At 44.0% G+C, this 23044-nt stretch overlaps 3 protein-coding genes across 5 annotated transcripts in view; 2 read left to right on the top strand and 1 right to left on the bottom strand.

Annotated features, from left to right (window-relative positions):
* Positions 1-222: 222 nt before the first annotated feature.
* Positions 223-11482, top strand: casd1 (CAS1 domain containing 1). The gene is made up of 18 exons (XM_053446738.1): positions 223-407; positions 1506-1602; positions 1901-2021; positions 2673-2717; positions 2832-2894; positions 3008-3052; positions 3167-3290; positions 4441-4655; positions 4758-5177; positions 5277-5366; positions 5453-5572; positions 5761-5917; positions 6095-6174; positions 6527-6628; positions 6756-6896; positions 7123-7200; positions 8213-8305; positions 8462-11482. Exons 1-18 carry the CDS (start codon positions 275-277, stop codon positions 8729-8731), a joined length of 2394 nt encoding a protein of 797 aa, XP_053302713.1. The 5' UTR covers positions 223-274; the 3' UTR covers positions 8732-11482.
* Positions 11352-22801, bottom strand: sgce (sarcoglycan, epsilon). Of its 3 annotated transcripts, XM_053446736.1 has the most exons (12): positions 22652-22801; positions 18107-18229; positions 17499-17656; positions 17069-17141; positions 15395-15593; positions 14723-14885; positions 14228-14442; positions 13722-13748; positions 13087-13275; positions 12673-12716; positions 12003-12040; positions 11352-11873 (listed from the first exon to the last, which is right to left on the bottom strand). In XM_053446736.1, the coding sequence occupies exons 1-12, from the start codon at positions 22698-22700 to the stop codon at positions 11823-11825; spliced, it is 1329 nt and encodes a 442-aa protein (XP_053302711.1). In that variant the 5' UTR covers positions 22701-22801; the 3' UTR covers positions 11352-11822. The 3 variants fall into 3 exon arrangements, with proteins under 3 accessions (XP_053302711.1, XP_053302709.1, XP_053302710.1); XM_053446734.1 differs by lacking the exon at positions 12003-12040; XM_053446735.1 differs by lacking the exons at positions 12003-12040; positions 13722-13748.
* ppp1r9a (protein phosphatase 1, regulatory subunit 9A) overlaps positions 20737-23044 on the top strand; it is a 50055-nt gene continuing 47747 nt past the window's right edge. The window contains exon 1 of the mRNA XM_053446737.1: positions 20737-20958. The gene's annotated coding sequence lies outside the window, so the exon portion shown is untranslated. The remainder of the gene's footprint in view (positions 20959-23044) is intronic.

Below are 23044 nucleotides of genomic sequence, written 5' to 3'. Positions count from 1 at the left end.
GTTGTTTCTTACCTTCCTTCGCTTCTGTAACACTGAGGAATTACAGATGTCTTTTTAATCTTGTTTTTATTAATGATTTTTATTATGGAAGCCCAGGGATCAGTCTGGCTAACGAACATTGAACCCCGGGACCCTCTGACCCTCACGCCGCTCTGCACCTGCTGTGAGCGGCGGTGATGGAGGAGGCGTGCCCTGGCAGGTGGAGCCGTTGCACCGGGAGCAGCAGCCGCCGCCGCCGCACTGCACAGCTGCTGGTTGTCATGGAGGAGCAAAGATGGCGGTCCTGGCCTATAGCCTGGGCAAACGCGAAATAAACCAACACTTCACCATAAAAAACGCCAAAGTCATCTCGCTGACGGTCGTGCTGCTGCTGCTGCTGTTCCACGCAGCCTCGCGGTACCATGGAGGTGAGTCTCCCCCCGTTTGGTCAACTTACTGCGGAAGCAGCCGCCGACCGCAGCTAATGCTAACGATAGCCCCGCTAGCTGCCCTGCGCTCCTCGGTCCGCAGCCTCTGTCCCGTGCCGCTGGTGACACGCACATACGCCGCGGCTCGTTGTAAAGCAGGAGGAACACCTCGCACAGTCGATTCAACAACAGCCGCAGCACCGACTTCCATCGTCTGTGCTCCTGCTGCTGACAGAATCAAGCTAACGCTGCGCTTTTACTTGTGTTTACATGCTCCGATCAGCACACGCCTGGTTACTGCTGGGAGAAGCCATGTGTCCGATGCTGAGACTAACAATAGACACAAACAGTGTCATTAGCATCGGGAGGCCAGTGTTTATTTACATCAGCAGCTTTAGCCCGTCTGCGAACTGGAGAAATAAAGGCTGAATGTTAATGCAGCGTTAACTTCGCAGCAGCCTGGTGACTGTGTCAGGTCTGTGACAAGTTTGCATTAGCCTGTCTGGTGGAGATTAGTTAGCTGCAGGGGCTTAGTGCCCTGGAGGCTCATTTCAGGTGTTCCAAAGGTTCGATCTGCGTTTTTGCACATTAAAGACCTGCACCCGACGGCACAAAGCCCAGATCAGGACAGAGTTCTAGGCAGGTCACACATCCACCTCGCAGCTGGGTCGCAGAGTGTGTGCACGTCCTTCATGAAAAGGGATCGGAACCAGAGACCCGTGTGCGCGCACTGGGAGCAGCTGCTCTGGCTGCCGATGACACTGGAAATGCCCCTCGTCTCTCGCCAGCCCGCTGATCTTCCATGTTCTCTCGTTTCTATGGGTTGATTCACTTGTGAGTGACTCTATTCATTTTGCACATACATTAATAGCTGGAGAGATGTATGCTCGGGCTAAATTGCTGATGACTTCGTCTCGTGCTACGGCCCCTTATCAGAGCCCCGCATTGTGCACTGGTCCTTTGACAGCGCTGAATGAAAAGCCAGGGCACCATTGAGACAGCAACATTCAGTCATACTTGCAGAGGAGCTGAGGCTGAAAGCGAGATGTGTGTCTTTGTCTGGTCTTACTGGTGGCTTCTCTGTGTCTTTGCCTGCAGGCGGAGACTCCTGCGAATGGCTTCTGTCTAGAGGACGCTACTTGGGGGAGAACGTATGGCAGCCTTATGGCTGCATGATGCACAAATACAAAAGCATGTGAGTCACACACTGTTGCAAGGTTACTGTATAATGTACACAATCTATTTAAGACCAAGTGTGTAGCATTGATGGGTGAGGTGTGTTTTTGTGTGTGTATCTGTCAGTAAGGATGGATTAGTAACCCTTGATCTAAATAACCAATTTAAAAGATATATCATATGGACAAACAGCATGTAATAGGATCCTCTTTTAAAGAAGTTACTACAGGAGACGAACCATCAGGCAGATGAGTGATGCCATCTGCAGTGCAGATACAGTTTTCAGATTCCTCACCACACATTGTTTTGTCTTACAGCGAGGCCAAAACCTGCCTGGCTGAAAAGCGGGTGGCCTTTGTTGGAGATTCACGAATCAGGCAGCTATTTTACTCCTTCCTCAAAATTATAGACCCTGAAAGGAGAGAGGATGGCAACAAGGTAAATATGAGAAACGCCAGCATGTGAAGCCTTCTTGTCTGTTAATCTTTCAGACGACAGACACAAAACGGTGTAGGGTATACAAATCTATAGATCTACATATTTAAAGCACAGCTACATAAAAGCATTGGTGTACACAGAGTCAGACATTGTTCCATTTACTCTCAGCTTGTTCCAAACTTGTGACTGCAGTCAAATGTTCCGAATAAGAATATGTTAGAGCAGATAGTTATGGAGCTGTCTCTATTAATCACAACAGCTTAGGAAACAGGGCTGCCGGTGTCTACAGTTAATAATTATTAGTCTTGCACACTCTCCAGTTCCCTCTAACATTTATTGACCAGGGGGAAAAAACAACCTCTTTCTCATTGGCTTTGCAATACTTTGCTTAAATGACACCGTACCAAGTGTGGGTCTGACTATTGTATTGTACCATTTACACTCCTGAATCAAATAATATTATATTTTCAATGAAGTGCTTAAAAATAATGAGGCCCTGAGACACAATTTTGATAGAGCAATGCTTTGCAGAAAAATCTAGCACGGAGATACATGACAATAGGCAGCAGTCACAGCTATTTTTTGGTCTGACCTTGTGTTGTATCAGCCTAACAGACTTTCTCTGTGTCTGTCCCCATGTAATGTCTGAAGCATGAGGACATTTCCTTTGAAGACAAGAGTTCCTCTGTGAATGTGGTGAGCAATTTCTTGATGTGCTATTTTTTTTTGTCTCTCCTGTTCTCAGTCTTTAAAAACACAATCGCTATTAATGTTTAAAAAAAACATCCACGTTCTTTTTTTTGTGCTTAGGACTTCCTGTGGTATCCAGAGGCAAATAATTCAATGAAGGAGCGTTTGATATCATGGACACACGTGAGTTCTGTGATTACAAAGTGGGGAGTGGAGCGAGTTACACAGACCTGAAATTGTCAGGGTGGGTTGGATATGGATTTGCTGGTAACTGCAGATTTACTCCTGTGTTGCAGGAAGCTTCAGTAAAGCCAGATGTTGTCATCCTCGGAGCTGCAACTGTAAGCCGTATAAATAAGTGCTTAGCAGTGCTTGCACATTTCTTGATAAACAAAATAAAGGTGCTGGCTGAGGTGTGTCAATCTTAATTGTATCTATTTATGTGCCCTCTGCAGTGGTCCATCAAGTTGCACAGCGGCAGCAGCGAGGCCCTGCAGCAGTACAAAGTCAACCTGACCGCCATCGCCGTGCATCTGGAGAGGCTGGCTGACCACGGAGAGGTCTACTGGGTGCTGCAAGGTAAGCAGTTCTTCCACACTTCCAAATCTGGTAGAAAACTCAAGTTGGCAGCTTTTTTTACCCGGGATTTACATGCATCCTGGGCGATTTGATCACTAGTGGATCGCTCAAAGTGCAGTTGTGGAAGCAGAGCAACGAGACTTATGAGGATGCATGGAGATCTGACTGCTCCAGGCAGATTTGGAGTCTGTCTGCAAATTGACCACATCCTTTTAGCAATGTGTATGTGAACAGAAATGCAAGACCTCATATTCAACTGATGTGCTCTGCATAGGAGGAAGCATGTACTCATTCGCCTTCTAAAATTATTTTTGTCCACGATATCTGAAAATAATGAAAAGCCCACAGAGATATATTAGGAAACATCTTGGGAAATTTGGTTTGAGACCCAGTCTGTGTTGCTTTGACTTCTTCCTCTCTAAATTCCCATCAGACTAGGAACAGGAAGTGCATTGCTGCCCCAAGGCATTTAAAAGAAACAACACAGTTGGTCTTCAAAACCAGAAGTGATTTACATGTTAATTTGCAAGCGAACGGGGAAGTGAGACGTGATCATAAATCGCTCTTGTGGAGATGCATTCTAATTCTAGGTGTGAAAGGAAATCCTTAGGGCTTATCTGATCACCCCAGATTCTACTCAACACTAGAATGGCACGCAATAGAGCGCACACCTCTGACAAGGACCAACAGCCGTTGTAGATTCAATCAAGCTGCTCCAAATTTCAGATCAGAGATATCAGATCCCCGAATATACCATATTTTTTAAAGATCCATTTGTTGTCCTTGCATAAATTAGGGAAAATGTCAAAAAATACCCATATCTCATCCTTCCCCAGAGTTTGATTAAAATCAAGCTCTTGTCTAATCCTACTAACAAACAGACAAAGTGCAATGAAAACATAACATCCTTGCGGGATGTAATAAACAGAGCTTGTAATCAAGTATCTTAGTCAGGGTGGTAAAACATTACTGCCTCTTCTCTTAACTACAATGATTCAGCTCTTATGTGATTGCTGCATCATTTCAATGTCTGTCTGTATTTGTTGATAATTTCACACATGTGAATCGCCGATTTTACGAATATCAACTTCTCGTATATGCACCTACTCACCTGAACCTTTCCTCACACCATCACACCACTGGCCTGTAGACCCAGTTAACGAGGAGGTGCTGAGTGACAACAGGAAAATGATCACCAACCAACAGCTCGAGCTGTACAACGAGGCGGCGGCGGACGTGCTCAACAGCAGCAAGCGTAGCGGCAGGTCCCGGGTCAAGCTGCTGGCCGCGTCCCGCCAGGCAGCACTGGAAACCATCGGCCAGTCAGACGACGGCCTGCACCTGCCAGAAAGCACCAGGAACGTGGTAAGCAGGATATGTCATAATGACCCTGAATGTTTTTGTTATTGTTAACTTTGAAGGCTGCTCACATCCTCCTCACACCATCCTGTGTGATTCTCCTGTCAGGGCGCCATGGTGCTCATGAACTCCATGTGCAACAAGCTACTGAGGCCAATCGACGGCTCCTGCTGCCAGACGTTGCCACCGCCCAACTTCCTGCAGAAAATGGCGGCGTGTTTCTTCCTGGGCTCGGCCCTGGTCTTCCTGGTCCTCCACGTCCTTGGCAACAACCGCCACCGCCGACCTGTGCCGCCTGACGTGGAGAGCCTCGAGGAGAAGAAGCCAGCGATGGCAGCGGCCCCCTTCGGTCCGAAGGCGCCCTTCCGCGCTCTCTGCAGGATGGGCCTCATTATGGGCTACTTTTACCTTTGTGACAGAGCAGATGTGTTCATGAAGGAGCAGAAGTTCTACACACACTCCAAGTTCTTCATTCCGCTCGTCTATATATTTGTGTTGGGAGTGTTTTACAGTGAGAACAGCAAGGAGGTGAGACAGGAAGTGCTCAGTTTAATTAATGTAATGATGTACAGCATTTTTGTTGAGTTTCTGAATTCAAATCCGGCTCAAAATGTTTCTCTCGCACAGACCAAATTACTCAACCGGGAGCAAACCGACGAGTGGAAGGGCTGGATGCAGCTCGTCATCCTCATCTATCACATATCTGGTGCCAGCGCTGTGAGTTATAAACATGTCTCCTCCACAAATATGTGGGAGTAAGCTGCTTTGAGGAGGTGTTTATTGATATTATTTGTGTGTTCCAGTTCATTCCAGTGTACATGCACGTGCGGGTGCTGGTGGCAGCTTACCTGTTTCAGACCGGCTATGGACACTTCTCCTTTTTCTGGCTGAAAGGAGACTTTGGACTGTATAGAGTGTGCCAGGTGAGTGGACAGTCAGTCACTCAGTTAGACTTTAACCGTTTGACTCAACCCAGCCCATATGCCCATATACGTCTGTACTGCAGGATGACTTACCACCATCTTATTGATGACAAAGCAAATGTAGGTGTTTGTTATCATTTTGACTAAGGATCTTCATGTAATCCTCTAAATCATTTACCCCACGCCAGGTGCTTTTCCGTCTGAACTTCCTGGTCTTGGTGCTCTGTGTCGTAATGGACAGACCCTATCAGTTCTATTACTTCGTCCCATTGGTCACCTTCTGGTTTGTCATCATCTACGCCGCGCTGGGCATGTGGCCCCAGATCCTGCAGAAGAAAGCCAACAGTAGGTGTCATGACCGATTCCAATTAAAGAAACTTTCACTGTATTTGTTTCGCTCACTTGCCTCATAGTTCTCGAATATATGTGAATCAATACACACAATTATTCGACACAATAAATGTGCTGCTTGTCAATGTGTCATCAGCAGGGTCACTAATGTCTGTCTTGTTTTCTGAACAGGCAGCGGCATATGGCACCTCGGACTGTTGGCGAAGTTACTGGGCCTCCTGTTGTTCATATGCTGCTTTGCATTTTCACAGGTGAAACAAAAATATCTTAACCTGATCAGTAAAGACTGTAATCTCGCTGTAATTATGCTTTATTAGGTTTTATATTGATTTAATACGAACAATCCCATGTGAGAGTTGTTTATGGTGACGTGTCAATACAACTTGTTTACACAGCACAGTTTGTTACAGAAAACAAGATTTTCTAATACAAGAATGCTGCTTTTGATCATTGCTTTCAATGATGTAAATTATTAAAAAATATGGATTGATAGACATAAAGAATCGAAATGGGAACTACATTTAATGTCTGAACTATGCTATCATGTTTTGGGGTTTTCTCTCTAAAAATACTCTTATTCATGTTCCGTCCTCGTGACTCCAGGGTTTCTTTGAGAGCATCTTCTCCATGTGGCCCATCTCCAACTTCTTTGAGCTGAACGGAAGCATCCACGAGTGGTGGTTCAGATGGAAGCTGGACCGATTTGTAAGTCAAACGTTTGAGCATCAACACGTTCTGTGAAAAGACATTAGAATCATCTTCAAGTGGCACAAAGCATTTTGGGAACTTGTAGACCAGCATTGTTTGAATGTGTATTTCTGTTCTTTTGCAGGCTGTGATCCACGGCATGTTATTCGCCTTCATCTATCTGGTGCTGCAGAAGCTTCAGGTGCTGTCCGAGGGAAAAGGAGATGATCTGTTCTCTGGCATGATCGCTAACCTTCTTCTTTTCCTCTCTGTCGTCTCCTTTATAGTAAGACTTCTCATTTTATCGTGAACAAATGTGCAGCTTAGGAGAGGATTTTTACAGACTGAGGGGTAGAGTTTGCTCAACTGTTAGCTATGCAGAATGTAACATGAACTCTATTCATCTCCCATGGATAACTAGATCCTTTGCCTCAAATGTTGCCCTGCCTTGTGTTTGTTCAAACCGAAGATAAAGAACCTGTTACCCAACTTCTCCTCTTCCTTGTTTCTAGACCTACTCCATATGGGCCAGCAGTTGCAACACCAAAACCGAGTGCAATGAGATGCACCCTTACATCTCTGTGGTCCAGGTACAAGTAGTATCTCATTCTTTGCTCTCTGCCTGTAATAACTTTTGATCCTAATACTTTTGATGACGTGGATCAGTGTTTTATATTTGTGATTCTAAATGAGTTTCATTTTTTGTTAAGGCTGAAGATAGCACTGGTATATTTATAGTCCATCGCACTGGGAAACGAGGCTGAAGATAAGGTCACTGACAGCATAGTTTAACTTTGTTTCATCCAAACCGTGACATTTTTTTTGGGGTTGGTCCTGTTGATACGTGACTTCGACATGCATCCTGGATCGTCCAGATACACTGCCCAAAATGTAGATTTCTGTGACCTGGAGGAATTACATTTTCCTGGGACACATTCACATACAAACCATATTAATGCCTGAGGTATTGGATCTCAATGCAGGTTGGGTGCATTTACTCACGTTCTTTGAGCTGTTCACCTACAGGGCTGCCGCAGGTCCTTAAAAAATGATTAAACTGCTAAAATCTGATTGGGTATGATTGGTTCACAGCCAAAGGTCACTGCGAATTTCCCTCTCCTCTGCCGACCAAAGATGGAAAATTATTGGTTTATATTTAAAATAAATTCCTTTCTCTTAGGCAGCTTGCTCGTTTGTCTATGAACATGGAGAAATCCAAAGTTAATGATAAGTGGCTTGAGAATGAGGAGCCCTTCTGGTGGTTGAAGCCAGTGCCTGGACCTGCTGTTTAAGCAAACTGTTCCTTGTAAACTTGGGGCAATAGGGTTCAAGGCGTAGGAGTCCAAGTATAGTTCCACTTTTGGTGTGTTTTTCATCGCCAGTTTGGTCTTAGATTTCATTTCAAATGGTGGTACAACGTCTTGAATTGAGCTTGTTAATCGCTGTAGACACCCTGCATGTTCAGCCAGGTACAAAGAGGGCCTGTGTGACTGTATATCACACTAACTTGAGTGTGAATGACTCATTTCCTTCAGCCCACAACTTTAAATGATACGAATCTGTCACTTTGACTGAATGGTCTCTGTCCTCTGTTGTCCACAGATTCTGGCCTTCATTCTTATCAGGAACATTCCTGGCTACGCCCGATCTATTTATAGCTCCTTCTTCGCATGGTTCGGAAAGATCTCCTTGGAGGTAAGATGGACGTTACAATACTTCAGAAACAAGTCAGAGTCCTCACCAGCTCTGTGTGTGATGTTGTGTAGCTCTCTGGAAGAAACCAATTTAAAAGGAGGAAATGAACACAAGTTTGTGACCCACTATTTATCATGCTTTGTTTGTCTCCCCCAGCTGTTCATATGCCAGTATCACATCTGGCTGGCGGCAGACACCAAGGGGATCTTGGTCCTGATTCCGGGGAACCCTTCACTCAACCTCATGGTCAGCACCTTCATCTTCGTCTGTGTGGCTCATGAGATTTCCCTCATCACCAACGACCTGGCCCAGGTGGTAATCCCCAAAGACAGCGTGGCCCTGCTGAAGAGGCTGGGGGCAGTGGGGCTCATTAGTCTGGTTGTGCTGCTGCTTGCCAGGGGCGGCCAGTCCACTCCTAGCCCCTGATGGGGACCCCTTTGATGGAGAGGGCTTGGTAACCCGCTAAGCCCTCTGCTGAGACTGAGGTGAGGTACAGATGCAAGCCAGGAGCTGGCCCGGGGGCTTGAGGCTACTGGTGGCCGCAGGAGACGGCGTCAGCAGCGGTGGCTCAAAGAACACAAGGGTGATCAGATTGTCACCGCTTGCCGTGTTTGAGCAGAATCTGTACTTTTTTTTTACTGCTGTGAAAGTCGCACACTGAAGAAAAGAAAAATGCCCAGAAAAAAGGAGGTGATTGCTTTATTTAGGGTAAAATCGCAAGAGAGAAAAAAAACAAAACTCAAAGTTTACATTTTCTGCATTCAACAGAAGAGCAGAGGAGTTTTTATTTGCAACAAAGAGGTCCGCTCATTTCAAGACCCTCGTGCTTGCTGTGTGAATTTTTGCAGCGTCGCGTCTATTCAGCCAAACAAAATAATAGGCTTCTTCTGTCACTTAACAGTACTTCCTGTCATTGCTCCGATCGGGAAGAGATCACTACACACACACTTCGTCCACGTGGCAGTCGCAGCTCAAAGTGTTTTTGTTTTTGTTTTTTATTTTGCTCAGGTGGATCCATAATCCACATATTCAGATATCTACACTTGTAGGATTCAAATGTTCCGTTGGGCTCTATTCACTGATCAGCACAGCTTTGTACAGTATTTCCAGTGACTCAAAAAAAAATGGTGTGAGATATCTAAATATGCAATCTATGGACCAACAATATGGTTTGCGTGATCAAAAAAACTGTTGAGTAAAAAACAAAAATTGGAGTGAAATTGTGGCAATGTTGGGAAATCCCTCAACATATTTTTGTGGTTACTTTAAAAAAACGTTTGCCTTGTTCTGAAAGGTACTGTGGTCACCTGCTATAGCCCTGAAATTCTATGTGATATGTACAGTATTTAATGATTTAAATTAAGCTTATATTTTATACAATGGCGTTTTTTTTTGGCTTTGTTTTATTCTCACGCCCATGACTGCTGTTTGTGAAGGAAGTATTACATTGATAATTTTCTACTGCCTCAGATACACACCACAGAGATTGAGCCTTTACAGTCCACCCACCCCCCCACCCACCACCCCTGAAGGTCCTATAAGCAGCTGACTTCAGAGTCTGTGTATATTTGTATGATAGAGTGAGATATTTATTTTCTACAGTCAGGCTTCATCAGTGTTTTTAGTCCTTCATTAAAAACATGCATCATAGCTCTGTTGTAAAACTGCTGGGTTGCACATATTGTACCATAGGGCTAAAAGCTGACTATTCACCTTCCCCTCTGCTGCCACAGCCGCTAAACTCTTTGGTCAGCGGACAAGCGATGTGTTGAGACTGAATGCCTTTCGAACACACAGCTTTTGCTCAGTGGCTTATACACGCAGCACATCTCCGTGTGGTCATGTCTGCGATGTAGCCTGGGATCACAATCATCCGTCACTTCGAACTTTGCATCAGGGCCACGTCAACATTCAAAATGGACAACTTCTTTGTAATGCAGACTGAGCTGAGGAGACGTATTACTGTAGGTCAAAGAGAAATGGTGTATATGCCATCAACTGACAAATAGTCGATGTCGCTGCTTATTTATCCTCAAAGACGTTTAGGAGAGATCAGCACTTTCATTATAAGGCCTGCGTTTAACAAGGTACCAGTGCAGATAACGTCATGTACCCAAACACATTTTTACTGCAGGAACCTGATGCTTAGTTAAGATGATTTGGGAGAAGAGAAATGACAATATTGTAAGACCCAAGCTGTCTTGCATAAGATTTTAGAGTTGCATATTATAAAGCCCGACTGATAGGGATTTGGGGTAAAAAAATGTCTGATATCAATATATCAGCCGATACATATATTTAAAATAAACAATATAAATTGGCAACGATTTGATATTTTTCAAATATTTAAATATTTGTATTTTAGCCCGTGTTTTCATATATTTCAAAAATGCAATTCTGCACGCACAGTAGCTATAAATTAAAAAAATACAAGCAATCGTAAAATACTTAACTATAATTAAAACATAAATGCACTTTTCTGCATTGGTTATTCTGTCAAATAAAACTTATAATTGCCACATACTGCCAAAAAAAATAAACAATACTGATATGTGTGTGAAGGACTCATATCTGCCAATACAATCGGACAAATGCTTTTATCGGCCGGGCTCTAGATGATTTCATCTGCCGTGTTGTAGTTAACGCTCCCAGTGTCAGTCGCTTTCTACAAGTTTTTATGTAGCTTCCCTTTTATAAAAAAAAAGTGTCTCACAAACCACAACTTTCAAGTCCGCTCCCTTCATCCATCTGATTGTGTACAGGTTGTGTAGTTAGCCAAGCGCCAAGTCAATTTGTAATTTGTTTCACGTCCTTGTATAGATGAGACTGGCATTTCCATGCTGCAATTTCCTTTTTATGTGTAAAGTTTACTGACCTGTTCTCCCGTCTATAACCGATGAACAGCTCTATATTTGGTAACTTTTTTCAGGCCTTAATGGATCTCTTTGGTCGTGTAAAAGCAACAACTATTTATACCCCAGTGCAGGGCCTGTTACATGTACATTCTTTTGTGATGTCTTCAAAAAAAATGTGAAATATATCCACATTATTTATAAATGCTTTTATTCTGTTGTACATTGTTAATTATTTCATATAATGTGCTTTTTTGTCATTCACACATTACGGTTGTCCTGTTTATTAATGGTTTTTACATCCAGTAAAAATAACTTTGAAATATTTTATTGTCATCATGTGACACATTACATATAACACATGACATGACCACATGTAAAACCTCCCTCTCTTTCCTTTTAGGCGGTCCATTGTGCAAAGCAAGTAAAAATACAAACACCCTAGTTTCAACATTTACACATATATTCCAAAATATTTTATAATCTTCATCATTAGCTAAGCTTTGATATTCTCTGTCACACTCTCACTCTTTAAGGTGTAAGTGCATATGGATGATAAAACTTTGTAAAGACACTTCTGAGGCATGCAGATTGGCACAAGTGTTAGAAAAACACAAATATATAGATATGGAAACTACTGAAGCTCCGACACCGTTGTTCTCTGGTCACAAATTAAAGGCTTCGGCCACCTTTCTCTCCTCAGGAATACCATTTACCTGCAATAAACACAAAAAGCCACACATGAGATGTTAGACGTGTTTACCAGAAGAGCTGAAAGAACCTCATGGATAAAAATAACTCACAAATCAGCAACATTAAGTGATAAACAGTGCAGCGGTACCCACCTCCAACCTCCGAAACGTTGACATGACATAACTATCTCCTTCGTTAGCAGTGAACAGAGAGAGCAGCGTGGTTAGTTGAGCATGCAGGCGACTGACTTGCACACAGGAGGGCGCTAACACACCAACACCAGGGAAAAAACGATTAGCTCTCAGTAAGCCATGTGGAAATGAGTGAAGTCTGGAAATATGTTTTTTTTTTTTTTTATTGTACCTTCACCAAGGAGGTTATGTTTTCATAGTCGTGTGTCTGTCAGTAGGATTACAAGACCTATAGAAACAATTTCCATGAAATTTTGTAGAGGGGCGGGGCATAACCCGACATCAGATTCAGGAGATTTTTTTTTTACACTTCATCAAATTCCCATGAAAAAAATGATTAGATCTTGATGATAAGAATCAGGCATATTGAGGGAATTGTCATCTATGAGCGTGTGTAATTTGACTAAATTCAATGGGACCCTTGGGCCTCTCCGGAGGTATGCGCTTAACTCTAGATTTTACAGTTATTGATCTGTACATTGTGCTGACATCTACTTGTGCATTCAACTCAACCATGTATCAGCATCTTAAATTATAAAATATGTTAACTAAATTTTGCAGTTTAACCACATATCACACACACAGAAACAGTGAGGCAGGCCGTTATATAAAAGCTGGAGGTAGAACTAACCTGATGGCCGCTGCTGGGGTATCGTAATCTGATTCTGCAGGTTCCTGGAATCACAAACAGTGATATTATGGCAAACACACATGAGCCTTTCATATCATGTGAAAAAACTTTGTACTTAAACATTTTTTCCAGTATGATCAAGCCCATAAGTAAAAATCATGGGACGGCTTGAAGCTCTTAAGCCGTGGTTGTATTTTTCTAAAGGCCTGACTGGCTCGCTGCAGCTTTACTCGTACACATGGAACAGTGAGGGACCTGAAAACAAGATTTAACCGTAAAGCTGTTGTTTCGACTTATATTTCCCCCTCATGACGCCTGTAAGCCATACATCCGTGGGTCTGCTAATGAGCCCGAGTGGGTCAATATGAGCATGTGAATTGTTTTTTCGCATTTATGTGTAATCCCTGTACTCACGTCTGTGTCTGCATGAGGGGCATGCTGGTGGTCTCGTAGTTGTCGGGGTGGATGGGCGGCACCACCTCGCCGCTCACCGGGTTGAAGACGGGCAGCGTGGAGAGCGGCCAGGAGATCTCACGGTTCTTGGACATGCTCCGCAGCTCCTTGGTGGACTTCTGGATGGAGCTGTGGTGAACCAGCTGGATGCTGGGGAGGGCAGAGGCAGTGGAGTCAGTGTGAGCGTGTGACGTTGTCGCGTGTGTGTGTGTGCGCTGGTGTTAATTTGTGTCGTCCCTTTTGCCAGGCTTTATCTACGGAGCGATATTAAGACATTTTGTATGAGCCAGCGATTTGTGTGTCTGCTGCGGTGAGAGATACGCATGCTCCACAGAAATCCTCCGCTGTCCCCTATCTCCGTGTCTGACTCGTGGTGCGAGATACTTTGTGTTCTCAATCATCTCAATCAAGTCTGTTCATTAGAGTTTTTGAGCAGCCCACTGGATGAATGGATGTCAACACACAGATGAGCTGATGAATGGTTATGAGAAAGCAGTGAGTGACAACATAGATAACAAAACTGCAAAACCAAAAAGAGAGGAAGGGGGGGGGAACAGCCAAAATAAAGAGAAACACATGAGAGGTAAAACACTTACTCTGGTGTTTGCATGTTTCTTTTTTCCCTAGAAACAAAACAAAATGGATGAATTAAATACTAATATTAATAGTTAAAGAGACAGCTACACACACGTGAATGGACTGATGGGTAAAGACTGTGTGGAGATGCTGATGGGGCGTGGAACATTGAGTGAATGAGGGGGCACGTCTCTCCCAGCCTGTAGATGATGGAGAATGATGGAAGGATTCTGAATGGATGGATGAGCATCGATGTCATGCCTTCGCCTCGAAACATCAAGATGTGCATGACGACACCAACAAAAAACAATAACAGGAATGTATGGGCAACTTAATAAATGTGGAGGGCACAACTGGATGGTGATGACAAGCCGCAGTTCCAATCCAGATCGTTTTTTACTAGCTGCCCTGCACTAACCTTTCTGTCTCACTGTCTCTCATGTCACGGCCACTGCTCTCCTCACATGTTTGTCTGGGTGTCTGGTGCAAGAGTTGCATAGAAAAATGTAAGACCAAGCACACTTACACCCCTTCACGCCGGCAGCACATAGTGTAGCCGAGGATGAAGAAGAGGACAAGAGCCACGGCAAAGGGAACGGCCAGCGTGATGAGGAAGTCGTAGAAGTAGTCCCGGTTCTTCAAGGACTCGGAGGGGGGGTTGTACTCCCCGAATTCAGGCAGGATCCCTGTGCCTGGATCGGGACGGGTTATGTATACCGGGACTACTTTGTTGATGTCAACCTGGAGAAATAAGTATGAGCAAGCAAATGATTAACCCAAGTACAAATTATCATTTTTATCTGTAAAGCTGGAATTGGTAATCCGGGAACTCATTTGTTCCGGAAGAAGGATCGGCTGCGAGGGCCACAGACACCAGCATTTCTTTAAAGATGACTTTACTTATTCACTGCTGCCAGAACATGAAGACGAATATATCAATTAAAATACAAATGTGTTACAGAAGCAATTTACCAACGCTACATTTCATTTTTAAACTGTGTTGGTGCGAGAGAATCCTCACCAGAGAAATCTTACACCAGTCGATGGAGAACTGAGCTCTGAACTTCTTGTCGCAGCTGATGACCGGCTCCATCTCCTGACTGCAGCGCAGCTGGTTGTGTGGGCTCTCCACCTCCCGCAGGCACGACGAGAAGGGAACATCAGCTCCAACCATCACGTACACTCTGGGGAGAGGAAGAGAGGAGAGAAGACGGAGCATTCATCTACATGGTTGTGAACGTCGGAGCGTTTGCTCTCCACCGCGTGTTCTCCTCGGCGCTTTCATCTTCCTAAACGTCAGCATGAATCTCTGATGCATAACTTATGGCAGTTCATGTGGGCTATTCCCCTCTGAACTGAACCAACTGACAGTGTCTATCAGTGCTGACAGCCTCGTGTGTTCATCTAACTCAAAGCGATCTGCGCATCCCCATGGCGCCAATTAAATAAAATGCCATGAGTGCTGTGAGTGGGCAGAAAATGTTGGCAAATTGTTTGATTGAGGGAGGTGAAGAGGTCATTGATGAGGGGAATCTTAATGTGAGTCAGGCCTCATGATATTTGCATTCAATTTATATTTTTATATGAGCAAATGTGGAGGCAAGTAGATCCAAGTCTTATATTGGAAAATAAAAACTTTTATTTAAAATCATCTATCTTCAACCACTTGAAATCCAGTCCAGCTCAACCTTACCCCTCTTTGAGGTTGTTGATGGGCAGAGGCACGCGGCCGCCCCGGTCCAGTGCCGAGGTGATGTTGATGGCGTTGAGGCGCTCGGGCTGCCATACGTTCTTCACAGCTCCGAGGAAGTCCCCCAGCACCTCACTGGCCAGCATTTCCTCCACATTCATGTTTTTTATGTAAAACTCGGCCTGGTAGGGCAGAGGGAACTCTGTGCACAGGAGATGAAGAGGAGAAACTTAGATTAAGGGATGAAAACGTTGAGAAGCAAATGAGGTGGAAGGGAAGAATGATAAGATGATAGATTAGAGGATTACCGCACTGTAAAGACGAAGACGTGAAAACGCTCGGCTCGTTTTGATCGTTCAATTATGTGAGCTATGAATATTTAATGGATTTGTAAACTTCACTCAATACTTAGTTTAAGGAGGACAGACAAGTTAAAAACAGGGTCTACAGAGGAATTCTGCAGGGGTTTTCACAGTAACTGCGATCTTCTGATCATTTCTGTGGGGGATTACGGCCACATGCTAGACCTTCTCTCATCTCTCTTCAAGGGAGACGTGATGTCTCAGAGGTAAAATGTTAAATATGTTATAATTGTGAAAGATAAAATGACCTGAACAAAATGTAGCTATTGATTTGGCCCAAACATTTAAAATGCAGCGCAGTGATTTGCCCTGAAATTCTAAGTTTTCTTAACCTTATAATGTTTGTAGTGTGTCCTTAAACCTGAAAAGCGAGCGTTGACGCTGTGATGTTCTGCTGACGAAGACATCATTATTTCTTCATCACTGCTGCTAAGCTGACGCTGACTCCACCGGTCTGTCTAGCAGACGCTGGTTTGTCGGCTGGTGACTTGGCCTACTTCAGGGGCCAGATGGCACGTGACATCACAGCACAGGGAAAGTGATGTCACATTAGTGCCACAAACATCTGCTGTGCATTCATCCGACTCGGATCATATTGTGCTGCGTGTACCGTGACTGGTCGACAAGCCAACGCGCAAACACAGAGATGCACAGATGTGAGGTGAGGTCACAATGATGAACAGGAGCGGCTGTGTCCAAATAAATACTAACAAACCATTACGCTTCAACACAGGACCTTGTTATTGACAGAAGCCACAACATAGACTGATTCATGAGGGCTGACCTGAGGTGATACTTCACAAAAGTAAAAGCATATTAATTAATGGAGATGTTTTCTTTTAGAGGAATGATAAATATATTTGACAAAATGTCAGCCAAATGCAGTTTTCTTATTTGAAATTGCAGATGTTACAATTTCTAAACACCATCTGCTTATTAGAATCATGTCACATGATCAAAACCTCTAGTGCAGCAACTAAATGTGCGTAAATATGGTGAGATCCTCTCGTTTAAAGCTGTTGAAAAGGGCAAGAATAGACATTTAAGCTCGATAATTATTATACAGTTATACTGTGGCAAATTTCCAGAACCCATAGGTTAATCGACAAATGTATCAATAGATAAATGAAAACATGCTACATTATAGCTCCTTTTTGATTACTTCTTGTTTGACAGAAGTAATTACAGACAACGTTTTCTCTTCAGTGAAGTTCATTACTCCCTTCGAGGGCTGAACGTGCGCCCAGGATTTAATCAGTGAAGTTGCACAGTCTGATCTCGGTTTGCTCTAAGCTCTCCTACTGGCGCCTCTTACCTTCTGTAGCCATGATGTTTATGACCAAGTTGTGCCGTGCTGTCTCGAAAGTGCGTCGGTTATAGGCGGTAATCTGCAACACACAAGGATGAAAGTTTAAGCCCAGATCAGTGCAGCTTATATGGCAGCAGCCCCCTGGACAAGTCTGAGCCTGATGCAGGACGCGGGCTCTGTACCCAGCTGAGACACCGTAGAGAGGCACACTCGCACTTCTGGGAACGTTAAGCCTTCTGTGAAAAATATTTTTTTTTACAGTAGCTTATAGGCAGACAAAGAAAGCACAACACTGTCTTCCGTTTCCATCACTGACCATTTCACACTCGCCTTCCTTTTCTTCAACATTTTAGCACAAAAAGCATCATTCCTTATCCTTCCTCTTGACGTAATCAGCAGAAGCACCATTCACTGCCCCTTTGAAAGTGCCACCCACCTCTATGACAGTGGGCCTGCCAACATGGTTTGCAGTGGGCGATCCGTAGAGCACTCCGTCGCTGTGCGGCGTCCTCTGGATGTAACGCAGCCAGCCCGGCCTGTCTGGGTAACCCATCAAGTTGGTGTTGAAAGTGATCGGTTCATTGATGGCTTCACCTGCAGGGAAATAGACTCCATTTTTTAAAAGTCAGAATGACCCCTAAAGTTCACATTAACACAAATATATTCGAACAGTCACACACCGATAGAACCTAATTTTGGGTTGGACTTTCTTGTCCAAGGGCACTTTGATATCGAGGAGCTGGGGATTGAACCATCGTCCTTATCATTAGGGGGCCTGCCTTGCCTCCTGAGTCACAGCAGGGGGCAGTATTTTGGGGGGCACCCAAATGTTCCGTTCTGGGTCACAACCAATTCAGTGATTTACGTTTAGACCCATTAGCTTGATTGTGGAATTTCTGGCAAGAGCAGTTCTGCATTTTCTACGGGTGAAATGTGACTCACAATGCACTATGGTTATTATAAGAGTAAAGTCTAGTTACACAGAACTTTTTTTTTTATCAATTAGTACGACAAAGTCAAACTGGAGCTGTAATGAGGTTGTACCTGATTTGGAATAGGGAGGAAACTCTCCTTTAAAGTACTCTCTTTCCAGAACATGGACGAACAGGACTCCTGCGGACGGGTAGACGTTGCGGTCCGCGTGAGCCCTCGACAAGATGGTGACCACTGAAATACAGAATTCAAATAAACAGAGACAATTAGCTTCCGAGAGAAGAACAATTTCTACTGTGTGTTATTTGTCATTAATGGCCGGCAACCAGCACTAACTATGAAAGAACAGGCGGTGGTATTAGAGGTGAAAAGGTGTGGGTCGCAGATACTCGCTGAACTACTTCACACTTGACTTCTTGAGGTCGATAAAAGAGTTTTCATATACAGTCCAGTCAAGGTCAGGCAAAGAAGTCAAAAACTTGTATTATTAGCCAGGGGAAACACTAAAATCTTGTCAACAGGATTACAAGCTGTTAAACCAATGATTCTCATGGTGTGTGGCTGACATGCTGTGAGTTAGAACAGCGGTAATGAGCGTCATTTAGCCTGTGCTGAGTTGTTTCACGCCCTCCTCTCACTTTGTCTCCATTATCCTCTCTTGCTAAGCCCCACTCCGTTTGAAACACAAACACTTATTCTTCATTTGCGAAGGGAGTCGCTTGGAAATAGGCAGCCCCTTGACACAAGTGTGTATGCTGTAGAAGAGGGGCTCTCCCTCTTTTTTTTTCTGCATCTCTCTCTTTTGCTGATTCACCCTTTCTTGCTCACTCGTCTTTTTCTGCCTCGGAGCATTTTTGCCCCTTTTTCTCTCTCTCTACCTCAGTGGGTGGGCAATCCGTTTTTATTAACCATGGGAGACTGTGTACAAGGCAGAAGAGGAGGAAGGAGGGAGGGAGACAAACACAATTTGAACTGTTCTCTCCCGCAGAAACACAACTCCAGGCGAATTGAGGAGCCAGAGGAAAGCTGCCTCTATGTGCATTCCCCTTTCCTTACTTAGACATTTATTTAACTCCCGATTCATCCTCAACCAAACATTTCTACATTATTATAATCAGCATCACAGAATGAAGCGGATCTCTGCATCTGCACTGTAAAGCCCTCTCTTTGAACAGAAGCTGATTTCTAAGGAGAATCTCTGCTGAAGAGAGTAATAGAGCAGGATTTACATTTTAATCCAGGACCATGAAAAGAGGAAGTCGGCTTGTGATCTGTTAGCAGAGTGCACAAAGGAGGTTAAGATTAGGTGACACAGTAAGCTCCAGATTAATAAGTGAGTCCAAATCTACAAGGCCAAATTCCTAACTGCAGTCTAAGTGACACTGAGGAGCTGTCGGAAGTTACAAAACTGTCCCATATGTGTGAGAAACTGAGCCACATCTGTGGCCACTGAGAAGAGAGACACTGGACAAGCCATATGTCCCATGTCCCCAAGGGCCGGCTCACAGCTAGATACGATCAATAGCATTTAACGCCTACTAAATCTGAGATTCACTGCATTGATCTCCAACGGCAGATTGAGAAGGTTCCACCTGAGCATGACTAATCCACATGATGGCTTTTCTTGACGCCACCCGTGACACTAGGATCTAGGTTATTCAGAGATCGAGAATAAAACCTCATTCACTTTCTGCTCCCCGCTCGGCGCCCTCTACGATGACTCCAGTCGATCCGTGAATCCCGCTCTGAATGCAGACTCTCAGCTTCTATTAAGGGACCCATTGGGCCTCATCAATTCTTCACCATGCACTCCCACAGTCCCAGTTCAAGGTCAAGCAGTGGCTATTCTTTTTTTTGCTCAGAGGCCGACAGGATGCGGTGTAAACATTTGTGACACGTCCTCGGAGGAGACAGGCAGGACATGGCCAGATGGCCTGGTCTTGCCTAATAGGCTGCGGAATAAGAAATGACCTGTGGGATTTGAGATGTGTTTTAGCCTATCGACATTAACGCTTTGATGACAGCCAACGATTAGGCCTGACACACACTTCTGGCCCTCTTCTGTTCAACAGCCTAGCTTGCAGGTCACTACTAGACTGTGCCCCCCCCACCATTGATTCCTAAAGAGCAACCAGCATGAGTACAGATCCCTGACTAAGCTACATGGAGGCTCTGCTAATAGCATCAGATCTGCTTATATATGGCGAGCTGATGCCCTGCCAGGCCTTCTCGAGATGATGACCTGCAGCACTCTTAGCGTGCATAATACATCACCAATTAAAGGTTAATACAAAACTATCCGCTGTTAATTTATCTGTCGGCTCCAGCTGCAGGCCAAAAGCTGAGTCAGGGGTGCATTGTGCTGAACACAGAATGAGACTGTTTCGTAATAACTGTGCTCACCAACATATAAGAGTTTAAGTATTATCTATTAAATAGCTGTTATAATAGATTTAATTTCCCAAACCAACACAAACATCCATAAATATCACGCTATTTGACTAAAAGAGCTTGAAGTGGTGCGGAAATTGCTAACTAGATTTATTGCTTCCCCGCGCCGACCTTGGACTGAAGTCTCAGGAGTGATGATTTAGAAAAAATACCTTTGGCAACATGGAGAGAATAAACCACCCTTGTCCCTTTAATGGCTCTAGGTAACTGAGGCCTGTAGCTAGCTGAGGCAGAGTCAGTCGGGGAGGCTTGTTCTTTAGATCTGTTTAACCAGTCTCATATAGGGTCAGGAGGAATGCATGTGCTTCTTTGGTGTTTGGTGGGGAAACACAGACAACAAGGATTGCTACTGTGTGGGCCAAAGCCTTGGTTTTCTGCCAGTTGATGGGTCTGAGCCTCGCTCTTGTGAGCACAGACCTGGAAGTGAAAGTAGTCGGTGTCACAACAAGCAGAAGTCGATGACTAAGGAAAAGAGCTGGACGCGAAGCAGCCGGTTAAATCTTCTATAAAAGGTAATAAAATCACAGATTTGTCAATTGAAGAGAGGTTATGTGTCACCGCAATGTTGAATCGCTGCTGTAGAGTGTCAGCAACTTATGTTAAACAGACTTTTGTTTCATAGTTAATGATTAAGGATAATTTCTAAAACTAGCAAGCGCAAGGTTTAGCCCTGATTTCAGCAAACTGCTATTACAACAAACATAAGTGGGCCAAGTCTGTGAGGCCGCGCGGACTTTTGAAAACAATAATGCCAGTATTAATGGAGAACCAGTTGAGCGTGTCACTGTGTTATGACAGGCGGGAGGGGACAGCGGGTCAACAAATGAAGTGCACCACTGCACACACCCACTCACCGTCTCTGTACAAGGCTGTTCTCTGCTTCAAGCCCATGGATCGCTCCATGCTGGCATTTCTCTCAAGTAACACGCCGTGTATCGTGTCATTGGCACATGCAAAGTAAACTAGTGGATCAATAAATCAAAAGCATGAGTGGAACAAGTGTGTCTGTCATAGGCATTCTGAACTAGACATGAGTGTGTGAGCTTGTTTGGCACAGCTAGTTAAAACCAGTGCTGTCTAATAACAGAGCTGACTTAAATCCTACCAGCACAAACTTTAAGAGGAGTGAAATAGAAGGTAGGAAACAACAGAAATGAAATAAAACCTGAAAATGATGAGAAGAATAAAAAATAGATGCTATAAACTAAAGGGAAAGGTACGATATAATAGGCAATGGAAATCAAAATATTTTAATCCTCTATTAAAAAATAATTTGTATCGGATGGAAACGCTGCTTCTTCATGTTTTGGTGGCGTAAAAAACACGTCACAGGTTTCATGAGAGGCCTGAATCGCACATTCACATTTAAAGATGAGATAAGATGAACATATTGATCCTCGCACTGGGGAAATTGAATGAATGATGCAGGCAAGAGAGAATAACAAATATTTAAATTATGTAAATTATATACACCTTCACTGTAGTGGTTTGTATATAACTGTTATGAAGTAAAGTGCAGTGGCACAGGGTGATGAAACCACCATTATCTTGGTTCTGATTTAAAAAAAATGCAGATCTGACTCCACAAAAACTGGATTTATAATCTTTTAAACTGTGGATTCAAGGACATGTAATAACCAAACATAATGATTAATTACAGGGGCACTGTATTAAACTGCTTTATTATTATTAGTAATAAAGTAATAAAGCTGTGATTTCAAACAATGCACCAGTATTAAGTTTCTATTACAATTAATATAATAATATAACTCGGATATTGTGTGTTATTATTGTGTTAATCTATTCCCCACGTGTAACTAAGCATAAAGTGAGCAGCTAATCTACCAATAAGCCATTTCTAGTATACATGTATGTGTCTATATAGGTAAACAAAGGCCTGCTCCAGGGGAAATATGCTTTTACCCCAAAAGGACATAAAAGCTAAAATGAACGACTAGCAAGGCAACATTAACCATTAGCCTTCTGTTCTTCAGCCCAGATGTAAGACGCAGCAGAGAGCACCGCATTTAGCTTGGATGCTAACGCACACAGTCCACCATAATAACGGTGCTGCTGTCAGTGGTTAGCCTGGTTTTCCATGTCTCCTCCTCCTCCTCGGAAAAAATGAGCTGCTAGCGGGCTAGCTACCTAGCATCAGAAAAACCAAAGCTGCCAGCGATGTCCCCCCCACGAATCGATACGTACCCGCGGACAGCCACACCGCGACAGCTGCGGCCGACATGGTGCTCGTCATCCCCCTCGCGAAGCTCTCATGGAGGTGGAGGTTTTATTTGGTGTTTATCTGAATCGCCACCGGGCTCTGACAGACATAGTAACGGGCATCCTGCAGCAGTCCTCCCCTCCGCCTCCTCCTCCCTCCGCTGCACACAGAGACGCCTCTCATTGGCTGCACATCTGGATGGAAAAACATGGCTGTCTCGTAAAACTGAGGCAAACACATAAAAAACATGATGTAAGATCACGTTCATGGGAGAAAATGGTTTGACTGGGATTTGAATAGATTCATATCAAACTGGAGTAGTGAGCTCATGACCTTGACTTCAACATGCAGAGTTTATTGTCTCTCACATTGATTCC

This window comes from Pleuronectes platessa, chromosome 18 (genome assembly GCF_947347685.1).
Source record: "Pleuronectes platessa chromosome 18, fPlePla1.1, whole genome shotgun sequence".
NCBI lineage: Eukaryota > Metazoa > Chordata > Actinopteri > Pleuronectiformes > Pleuronectidae > Pleuronectes > Pleuronectes platessa.
The sequence above is the reverse complement of the archived record's forward strand: the minus strand, read 5'-3'. Positions and strand labels throughout refer to the sequence as shown.